General features: G+C 45.4%; 1 protein-coding gene across 1 annotated transcript; it reads right to left on the reverse strand.

Moving 5' to 3' along the window:
- LOC109463955 (creatinase-like) lies at positions 1-9,435 on the reverse strand. Its single transcript, XM_019760870.1, has 10 exons — positions 9,161-9,435; positions 5,275-5,435; positions 4,464-4,654; positions 3,849-4,047; positions 3,035-3,302; positions 2,172-2,320; positions 1,800-1,914; positions 1,496-1,577; positions 1,105-1,267; positions 1-783 (listed from the first exon to the last, which is right to left on the reverse strand). The coding sequence occupies exons 2-10, from the start codon at positions 5,426-5,428 to the stop codon at positions 584-586; spliced, it is 1,521 nt and encodes a 506-aa protein (XP_019616429.1). The 5' UTR covers positions 5,429-5,435; positions 9,161-9,435; the 3' UTR covers positions 1-583.
- Positions 9,436-11,545: the final 2,110 nt, after the last annotated feature.

Here is an 11,545-nt window from a genome sequence, read left to right on the forward strand (position 1 = left end):
TATGACCTGGTCTGCCATTAAATTTATTGTGTATACGCGTGTTGTACAAAATGGTGGCCGGTAGACTTAATTAAGTACACGATGTCGTATTCTGGTTGGCTGGAATCTTGAGCCAGACCTATAGTTAAATCCGAACGCTTATAATGACTAGGTTTACACAATGCAAATGAAGATTTACCCAGCTTCCGACTTCCAGGTGTAATCATCCAACATGGCGGACAACGCTTACGTCATAATCACGTGAGTACAAATACCAGAATAATAGCAGTAGTTGGCAAATGTACTAAAAGTAAAAAAAGCACCACTGTATGGGAAGTACCAACATCACCCTGGTGCACCGGAAGCAATGTCTGGCTTAAATTTAAAAGGAATTGCCTTGATAATGACGTTTACTGTGAGACGACGACATTTTCGTAACATGTTTTGTAAGCACCTGGCTAAGTACTTCTAATTGCGCAGTTTAAACTTTGCTTCACTTTTGATGTTTCATTGGCGTGATGTCGTCTTGCTGATGTCTCATAACGTCCGGAGGCCTGGTACGTCGTTCTTATAATGACGTTGTTGATGCCTTACAAGGACGTGGCTATGTCTTAATGATGTTGTCCTCAGGACCGAACGGGAAGCCTGTGATGTCCTCCGCCCCGTCCTCCGTCACCACCAGGATGTCGTGCTCCCGGTACCCGCCCGATCCCGGCATGCCCTCGGGGATCATGATCATCGGCTCCATGGAGATGACCATCCCGGGCTCGAGAACGGTCGGGATGTCCTCTCGCAGCTCCAGCTCTGGGAACAAGAACGGAAGGATGAAGATTCCTAAAAACAATACATTCCTAGGATATCCTAATCTTTGAAAATTACAGTTAAGACTAATTGCGCATGCGTTTATTTTTTGTGATGGTATCATATCTCAATAGACAATTTCAAAAATTTTTAACTGAAGACATCCGAATAATACATATTTTTATATGTCTTGTCGCCATGCTTTTTTGTAAGAAGACCACTTGTCCAAGACGGCCACTTTTCCTCGGGTGGTCGTCAAGAGAGGCTTGACCTTTCTACTCTGTAATATATCTCAATAAATCTGTGATCTCCCGCGGTTCAGACCTGCTTCCCTGCCGTAGTAATGACACAGAGATCCGAAGGAGTGTCCGTAGCCGAAGCTGCGGTACTGCAGCAGCCCGTGTTGCCGGTACATCTCGTTCAGCTCGGTGGCGATGTCACAGCAGCGCGCTCCCGGCCGGATCAGCTCCAGGCCCCGCCGGTGGACCTGGTAGTCACAGGGGTGGGAACAGTACAGAGAGGTGAGACTAATTATTTTAAAGAAAAAAAAACAACGAGGGAGACCGACTTTTATAAACACTGTTGCTACGGAAAAGTACCGTGGCCGACAAGTACACGCCTGCGTTGCCTGCGCAAACACGTGTACTTGTCGGCCACGGTAGAAAATAAATATTCACTGATAGATAACCAGTTATAGACAGAGCTTTATTAATACCTGACAGTTGATCTCCCAGAGAGCGAGGTGAGCGTCTGAGGCGTGGTTCAGGAACATGGTCCTCTCCAGGGCGGTGTAGTACCTGGGGTACAACGACGGAGATGACAACTTCAAGTCAACAGTTTTGATTAATGAGGCAAATGTACATCTATGTTTGCAATGAAATGTCTGTAAAGTCTGCATTGTAGCAATACCCTGAGTGTCTTCTAGCTCCTGATATTATCGAATACTGAAATTGAATTATCATAGATTGTAAATCATCGATTGAAAAAAAAGAAATATAGCAGAATCTTCAGAGTCGTACCCAGAAATCATTGGGAAGGTGTTCAGTGACAGGATGTCCCCACTGCGCACGCGCCGTGACGTCACAGGGTTGTGTGCCCCGTCAGTGTTGATCCCTGACTGGATCCAGGCCCAAGCTGGGAGTGAAGGGAAGAGACTCTTAGTAAAAGGTAATTGGTATGTTCTAACACTAACTACTATAATATAATACTTATTAATGGAGAAATTTGTAAGGTACTGGGAAAAAGAGGAATAATTGTTACACATTTCATACAAGCAAATTTATAGTTATTGAAGTTTAACCAACCAACATGGCGGCTGTGACGTCATGTACCAACCAACATGGTGGCCGTGACATCATGTGACACAGCCTTATAAGGAAGTTTGTACTGACTATTCATGAGTTCGCCGTGCGGGTAGGTCCTGGCCACTTCCCTCGTCATGGCGTTGGCAGCGTGGATCGCCAGCTCGTACTCAGGCACGCCCTCTTCTAGCGCCTCCACTACAGCCCAGCCGCCCAGGTCAGCAATACGGGCGCCTTCTCTGCTCCAATCACGGCAGGAATGGACCATAGATAGAGGAATTGGGGTGAGGGGGATGGACACAGAAGAAAACAACACAGCTGCAGTTGCAACTCATCCTTACGCAGCTCTAAGTTGGAAATCTTTAAATAGAAGTTTGTCTACCATTCTTAATCAACATATGCGGCATAAAAATGCTAGGGTAAGCTTTGGCTAAGGTAAGTACAATAAAAATCCTAAAGATATACTAGTAACAGATATATCAGCAATTTGAGTGCACAACAGCTTGAAATTCTGATCAAAGAAGATACACTGATGTAACGTTATATGTGTTGCACACATCACTGTTTACCCTTCATTCCTTATCCCACGTGTCTATCCGTCCGGAGACCCTCTCTCTACACTCTCTACAGCCTGTTGTGAGAAAGAGAGTCCTCTTATTCATAATGCACAATATCGATATCGATGCCAAAACATCACTTCATAACTTACGTCTTTGCAAAAATGTCTCTAATGACTCTACTCTCCAAGCAGAGGTTTGGTTTTTTTTTGCCTGTTTTTAGGCTTTTTCATCGGGGTTTCTTTTCACCCACCCCCAAAAAAATCCAGTTTAAAAAAGAAACCCGAGGAAAAAGCCTAAAGACACGCCAAAAATAACCCAAAACCCAAACCTCTGCTTAGAGAGTATCTAACGACCATGTATCTGACGTCATCAAACCGGATGTGACGTACTCACCTGATGAGAGCAATCTCCTCGTCGGACTTCTTCATGCGCAGGCGCATGGTGGCCTTCCCGATGTCCGTCTTCTGCATGTCGGGCACGGCAAGGTTCAGCTTGGTGAAGCCGTCCAGCGTCATGTGGTCGAACTCCACGCCCAGCGTCATGAGGCCTCGCCCCGCCAGCTCAACTTGGACCGCCTGGTAGAAGTTGTCGCGCTGCCAGTCGGTGTAGACGACGTTGTCGCCGATCTGCGTCCTTCTCCAGGGTTGTCCGCCATCGATAGCTGCAATGTTTCAAATCAAGGAAAAACAACTGTCAAGCTATAAAAGTTTTATAACAAGTTTCTTCCGGATGAAATGATGGTTAAAGAAAAAATAACAGACATTGATATCTTCTGCTTAATTACTTATCCTCTGTTCCGATTACAAAAAAACGACATGACAACATCCAGGTTTAAGCATCCAGCATGGCAGACAATACTTACGCCATAGTCACGTGAGTGCAAAAACCTAAATGCATCTTTGGAAAGCATTTTCACCGGATATGACGGTCGTAGGGGATAGGGTTTGTGTCCTCCCACCAGCAACACATCTAGTATGAATTAAGATCAATAAAGGACACGGACCTCCATGTCCCTGCATCAGTCTTGCCCAAGTCGTGCACATGGTCAAGTGTGGGCATCCTTCCATCAGGCTTCAGTAAACTTAACACTGGTGGCAGCGGTGGGATACGAACCCACGCCATCGAAATAACTGGTTTGCCCAAATCGTGGTCAAGTGAGGACATCCTTCTATTAGGCATGAACAGTATACTATACTTGACAACGTACCTGCGGATATGGAGAGCACTTTGTCCATGGTGACGACCAGTCCGTAGGTCCTGCCGAAGGCGCAGTACAGAAAGTCGCTGTAGTAGTTGATGTTATGGTAGGACGTGAAGAGGACGGCGTCTATTCTGCTGGTGATCATGAAGGTGCGCAGCAGGTTGAGTCTCCTCTGGAGTTCCTCCACCGAGAAGGTCGGCTGGACCTACGGAAAGGACCGTCACAGGACTCGGTCATGGGTGCCTAAACCTGAGTAGCTAAAAAGGCTGACACTCAGGCTAATGGGTGTCATGGGTATCATGCGTCAGTAATATTTGTTAAATGTTGTGGCAGAAAAAACTCTCGGGGTTGACTGATAAGTCGGGCTACAGCTTTGCTAGAAAAGTGAGACTGGTTTTGTTCTGGTAATGAAACCATTTTGTGCTGTTTTAGGCGTTACCTTCTATAGCAGAGGTTTAAGCTTCGGCTTATTTTTTACGTGTTTTTTTGGGGGGTGGGTGGGTGATTTTATCGGGCTCTGTTTTTGTACTGATAGCCTCGGGGGCAAATAGTAACTGGCCAATTTGATACTTTTCTTTCCAGCCATCAAAAGATCTCAATATTGGAGATTCGTCAAGTTACCTTCTGTCCGTTCGGTCTCTCGACCAGCCGGGGCATGAGTTCGTCAATCAGCGGTAGCTGCTGGTACTGGGAAGCGTCCATGTGCTGTTTCCTGACCGGGGCGGGGTTGTGGGTGTCCAGGTACGGCGGCCTGCGACCACCGGAGGGGGAGTGCATGTCCTGTGTGGTGCCGGTGTAACCATGGGAGGAACCTACAATGCAGTGGACACAATTTAAATCCCTCTGTCTCTTCTATTCTGTCTAGAGAACAAGAAATAGCCACGCATTCAAGTACCAGAGTTATCAACCAAGGATTGAGGTGTTCAAGAATTCATTCTTTCCTAGAACTATCGCAGAGTGGAACTCACTGTCACCAAGTACAGTAGGGGCATTGTCAATAGATAGCTTTAAACAATGTATAGAGCTAGAAGTTCAAGGGTTAGGTGTAACAAGTCGATCGGTGTAATATAGCCAGCTGCCGCCGCGCCGCGTGCCTGCGAAGCTGGTGTGTTACGCCGAAAGGCGGTTATACCGGCTATACAGATACAGATATCCCCCCTCTCTGTCCCTCTCTCTCCCTCCCTCTCTCTCTGTCTGTCTTTCTCAGGCTGTTTATACTTCTGCACGTTTTCACTTTTTTACGGTCATGTACACGCACAAACACACCGTGACGCACGTACGCACGCACACACGCACACACACACACACACACACACACACGCACGCACGCACACACACACACACACACACACACACACACACACACACAGAGACTTGAAATGAGATAAAAAGCTATCTCTCACACACAGTGACACACACGACAGAGGCTCACCAAGACTCCCTACTGGTGTTGGCCCTGGCCCATGGCCTGTCTCGGAATGCTGACATCTTGCGATAACTGCCGGTACTGCAGCTGTCAGCTTCTGCAAGTCGGGCAAGCCCTTCTCCCAGAGAACTCGGGAACTTGATGTCAATATCTTCCACATGTCTTACCTGTAACGGTAGATGTGTTGGTTATGAACGTATTACTAAGCTTTACTGATCCCAACACCACACCTGGTACGACAGAACCAACAGAACAGTACAGTCACTACTCAGTACTGTACCGGATCAAGGACGTTGAACGTCCTTGACCGGATGTATTGACAAAGACAGTGCCTTAGCTCGCAGGCATGGAGGTATTAATTCAACCTCATTGCTTATAGGGTGTCATTGTATTCTAGCAACAAGTTCATTGACCTTAAAGCTTGCTTGTAACAAAAGAAGAGGAAGAAGCCGACCTGAAACAATATGCTTCCCTTCTGTGAAGGCAAACACAAAACTCGTATTCAGATGCAGTGCATTTGCCAAAGGCGCTAGCTGTGATTTCGGTGGTGCATATGCGTCTATAAGACTATATCTTGTACTGCCTTTTCTGCCGATGTTATTCGAAGTTATAATGCTAACATGTATATAGTAGAGGGGATTCATTCCACAAGCTAACCGACATCCCGCACACGCAGTCGTCCCTCAGTAAGACATCTTGAGCCGCATAGTTCCCGTTTAGAACTTTTCTTCAGCCTGTCACATAATGCTAACTTGTTTACAGTATAACCAAGGACACTTCTAGCCCGCAGGTGCATGATCAGAAGCCCCGCTGAGTCATCCAGAGTTCAGATATTGCTGACAGACGTTTTTAAGTCTCCCTTGCGTGCGGCACAAAGCCCACATGTGTTTGCCCGGCCGACCAAGCTTCTTGCATGAGTCACTCTGGGCGGCTGTCAACAAGTGTAAGGTTACTTACGGGTGTTGGCGGTGTTACATGATTTGGCATGGACAGACTAATATAAGTCAATCCCAGATAGCAGATCTAGGCTTTATTACATATCAACTTGTCCTTAATTTGGCATACACGCAGAAAACACGCAGACACAATATATATATCGACAAGCTAAAAACAGCCATTCTCCCTACCCCCAAAAGTTTGTATGCTATATGCTCTCTAGTGCTTTTAATTGATGGTATTTGCTATGAAACTTGTTTAAATTTATTCTTATACAATATTAAAAAAATGAATCGAATCTTTTGTTACCACCCCCCCCCGGAGAGTACAAATCGAAGGAGAAAATTATTTCACTACAACGACGTCGACCTGCAAGCCTTTTTAACTCAAAAAGATCTGTCGATTTGGTGTAACCCAGCTAGCCTTGATCGCCACTTAACAACAAGGTAACTTTATCTGCTGACTCACAGACTTGCTAACAAGGTTTCCTGCTGACTTCCCCTTCTCCCTCATGCGTGCACCAGATAACAAAACGACACCACACTGTCAGCCAGCAACTTGGCCCGGTATGTAGTTACAGCGATTTAACCTCAGTCCAGTTTAGCCTCCGTAGCAGGCTTATAGAACTGGGAGTTTGGAGGTCTTCGGCTGTTTTCTGATTAGCCGCAGTTCTGAAAAAACGGGGGTAATTAAACTAGGCCGGCTATGTTTTCTATATGCAATTAGAAAATATCACATAAAAGCTCCCAAAGACCCTGAAGACCCCCAACCCCAACCCTCACCCCAGTTTTTGGCATGCTATGGAGGCTAAGTCCGGTTACCTCTGGACAAATAAGCCACTTGCTGTGATGTCAAAACAAACGTGAGCGACTCTAAAAGTCCTTGTCCTTGACAGAGATTACGACTAGAACAAAAACAGACGTGATCGTCCATTCATACGAGGGCCTTTGCTACTATAACCCGCTTCATGCCCGACTGAACATACGTCAGTGGGACAGTATAATAGTGTGCAGTCAGTTCATTAAAGCCCTGGTGTACACACATATACAGGGACAACCTCGGGTCAATGTCAACAACAGGTCGTGCGGAACACAATAAACACTTTTGTTCTAAGACGTTGCAGTGGCCGCGCTCCCAGTACAATGTTTTGTTTCTGTCACTTTGTGGGTCTGTGACAGAAAGTGGACAAGGTCAAGGATGCGTTCAGTTTCATCGTAAGAAAGCTCAAGGACATTATACACTTCTGTATAATGTCCTTGGACAGCTGAATATTGTACGGACACGGACACATCTTTAAGATTCGTCTTGTTTGTCTAATGTTTTCCGTGCGTGTGCATGTATGTAAGACAATCAATCAATCAATCAATCAATCAAATGGTTTATTTGCGAAGAGAACTGTCGTAGTGGTTTAATTTCAATAAACCTGATAACAAACCTTTACATAGCAACGAATCCCAAAAATCAACTTGAACTTCGAATTCATAAAAGAATTCGAATTTGGCCAGTTCATAAACAAAATAATTACCATCAGACTTTCTGACAGAAAATGTCAGGAAAGGTCGGCCTGGCACGCGACGGTCGACCTGGATGATGTAACAAACTTGGCATGGGTTCCTCCTGGTCTCGTTTCCGAACAGCTGGAGCTGATTATCATTATAATACAGCAAAGTTCACGGTCAAGTTTAATCTACGGTAATTCTGTACGGTCAAAGACAAAGTGCAGCAAAATGCAAAAGCTGAACCCTTGAAGTAACCCCAGGCGTGTGAATCATTATCAAAACGACGCCGATGGTAGGGTCTGTCGCGGATGCTTAGACTAACTAATGCCGGCAGCCTAGAAAGCTGTATCTGTTCATTACACTCCCCTAAGGTGTAGGTTTGCTGGGTTAAGTACGGATTATGGTCCGCACGCAACACGGCAGAGTCATATAAGGACTTCAGCATCACTCTGGCCAGCTCATCAAAATATCAGCCGCGGCCCAGAAAAACATCCATCCAACCGTGCGGCTGCCTTCCAAGCCGAATAAGAACATCGGGACACCTTAACTTGATATGCGGGACGATTTATCTGACCAGTTTGACAGCCATTACATATTTGCTTTTGATAAGGACCATAGAGGTAGAATATACAACCTCCATGTAAGGACTGATCAGAAATCCACCTGTCAGCAATTACAAGTGATTTGTTGTTTTCCACCCCACCCACCCCCGCTATCTAATGGAATATCCTAGTACGACCCTGTTGCCATGGAAACAGGTATTGTTGAACATGACTTCATGCGTGTGTCATTACCAGCTGTTCTTTGTTCGGCTGGGAGTGACGGCACACACTTCGGGGTGCCATGGCAGGCGGCGTGCACTAACGTCACAACATTATTCTTGGTCCTCTGACATGTCTAAGCTAGAATTTGGCAAGAGATCAAAACAGAAAACGGAGGAAAGTATGTTGGCATAAATACAACCCGAACCTTTTTTTCATGTTGCTGAATAGCATCAATTTTTTTTAATCCGCTAACCAGTGAATTGATATGGTATGGCCTATACAGCTTATAATGATGCCACAGCGGTAACGGTAACATAGACTTTCGCAGTTGACGGTTCATTGCAGATGCAAGTATAACCAGCCGAGTGCAATTATTATGCGTTATTATCAATATTAGCCACATGAGATGCTTTCGACTGAGAAACAGTATTTACCAAAGAGACTAAGTGGTGAATGTCGTACCTACAGTCAAACATATATCCTATATAATTGTCTATAAGCGAAAAACAACATCATCGATCAACTGTAGCTTGATGTGGATGTGCGTTCGAAAAAATAATTCTTCCTGACTGTCAAAAGATCAGAACATAGGCGAATTAAAAACACCGACGTCCGAAGCCCTTCAGAACTGCGCAACAAAGAAAACCAGCCCAGGGCAGCCTTCGATCACAACAAAAATGACGCAACGCTTACCTTTCTACCTGCGGCTAGCACTTCCGGGTAGTGGGGATATTCCACGACGTATCTGACGTTCGCCTGCGATATTGCCGGCTATATTCCTGTATACACCTTCTGCTGTATTGTATAGTCTAGAGGAAAGATCTGGGTGTCTTCCGAGCCGGTTTGGTGAGATCCTTCCCACTTGCGTTGGCCGCGGGGTGTGCGGTTGGTGACAAGTGCGCAGGTTTTTTTGGCCCGACGTAAACAACCGGTGGTGGAGTCACGGGGCCAAGTCAACTCGTATTTACTGGCTGGGGCCGCGGATTGCGCAATCAAAGATGGACGGCGGAGGATGTGGAAGAGGTTCCCGGGATACCGTGTATAGCTTTTCCTTGACGCTAAAAAAACTGACTCAGGAGGAACAGACGTCATGAATAATTTCACCATGTGGGTACATCTAAAAATATTAAAGTTCTCTGTATCTGTATATATAGCCGGTATAATTGCCCTTCGGCGTTACACACCAGCTTCGCAGTCACGCGGCGTGGCGGCAGCTGGCTACATTACACAGAACCACTTGTTACCCCTAACCCTTGAACTCTAAACATTGTTTAAAGCTATCTAATGATAATCTCCCTACTGTACTTGGTGACAGCTATACACAACCAAAGGACAAAAAAAAATTACTTGAAAACGTTTCGGTAGTACGCCTGCTACCTTCCTTGGAGCAATAGTGACTGGAGCCACTTCTCGTCACTAGGTGGCGCTGCAGCAAGAAGACTTCGTTTCCAAACGTGACTTGTCTTGTATCCCCTCTCGTTCTGGTTTTCCACGATTTAAATGTGTGTCTGACTCCCCATACAGGCTGGAATTACTCTAGTACTAGTATCTAAAATGGTTAGTTTCATACAGGTTTTGTCTCTGATACACGTAAGCGTCGGTGTTGTGAACTTTTCGCTTCTGGCATAAACTATGGCAGCGTGCATAAAAATACTGCTTTCAAAAACGTGGGCCCAATTAATTTTGCCAATTCAGCGGACTTTTCTTATTCGTCAACGTCACCACATCACTTTTTTTGTTTAATATACCAGAAACTCCTTGAAGAGCCTCCATATTTACTCACTCGCGTGGTGGAAAACTTTAGACTTGTGGCACGACAGCAGAATTTTAATCCGTCTGAAATCTGTGCTAGACTGTCGCGCACCGACCCTTATCACAAAACCGTTTGGCCTTGTCCTACAGGTAAGTCGTGTTTTCCGTCAGAGAACGCGCAGGTGTATTGACCCAATTAAAAGTGTACACTTCGACACCGTATTCATGTTTGCTATTGATACCGCTAAAGCCGTTTTGTATGTTCGATCTGATTGAATAAAGCCTTGGTTTGACCTTCATGCACCAGTGTGCCACCGAGGTTATCATATCTTGCGTCATCGGCAAACAAAATAGCGACAAACTGGCAACAGGTCGGGTCATGCGGTTCGCCACACGGCTATCACATGTCGTCCAATCAGCGCGTGTCATTTCAAACACGCCCACCGTACGCCCACGGCATGTAATTTGAGAAGGACCTTATTTGTACGCTGGGCTACGTATGATTCGCCTTGCCTCCAAGCAGATGTTAGGAGGAAGATGTAACATTCTGCGTTTGTTTGCATCGTATAGCCCACATAACGCCTCATGGCGTAATACACTAGTCTGTTTCGACTCACACTGGGCGGACTCCTACTCTAGTCCACAACGAAGTGCGTTCAGGACATCACAACACAAGAAGTTCCACAGAATTCTGTCGACGTCTTGGCTTTGTGTCAACGGGGAGCGAGAAGGTGTACAACAGTATAGTTGTGGCGAATCCAAAACTCGGAAGAAGAAAATGTTTCGAAGAAGAAGTACCAGTAACGTTACACGGACTATGATGATGATGATGATGATGATGATGATGATGATGATGATGATGATGATGATGATGATGATGATGATGATGATGATGATGATGACGAGGATAAGGCCACAGCAATTGATTTTTATGGATGACATCAGCGCGCGCATTAATTTTCGCCTGATTTTGAAAAAAAAAAGACATTTTGTTGCCTTCTGACAGTGGTCACCATGCCGAAAATGGGCGAAGACGTCTGGTGGATGGCAGATAACTGTAAAGAGAGGAGACAAGAAAAGGCTCTGATTTAATGTTTTGTTTCTTACTTTGATCAAGGACATTGTGATGTTGGCTGTATATATGTGATGTTCCCACTGAATCAAGACCATTTGTACAATGATTGAGTCAGAATTTTAAAATTCTAAAATGTAGGAACCTTGTTTTTGTCGGCTCGCCTTATTTTTTCGCCCGCTCGCATTAGATTTGGAGTCTGCGGAGGATGTCATCCATAAAATTGCCTTGCTGTGGCCTAATGAGGCAGCAGA

The sequence above is a fragment of the Branchiostoma belcheri genome, unplaced genomic scaffold, assembly GCF_001625305.1.
Source record: "Branchiostoma belcheri isolate BF01 breed outbred unplaced genomic scaffold, Haploidv18h27 scaffold13, whole genome shotgun sequence".
In the NCBI taxonomy this organism is placed as follows: Eukaryota; Metazoa; Chordata; class Leptocardii; order Amphioxiformes; family Branchiostomatidae; genus Branchiostoma; species Branchiostoma belcheri.

Bases quoted from the DNA above. Each gene is read 5' to 3' on its own strand.
- LOC109463955 (XM_019760870.1), bottom strand. From the start codon at position 5,428: ATGTGGAAGATATTGACATCAAGTTCCCGAGTTCTCTGGGAGAAGGGC. The intron at 1,268-1,495 runs GTATTAATAAAG...TGTGACTACCAG, and splicing joins TCTGGGAGATCAACTGTCAG to GTCCACCGGCGGGGCCTGGA. The intron at 784-1,104 runs GTCTGAACCGCG...TCTTGTTCCCAG, and splicing joins TTACTACGGCAGGGAAGCAG to AGCTGGAGCTGCGAGAGGAC.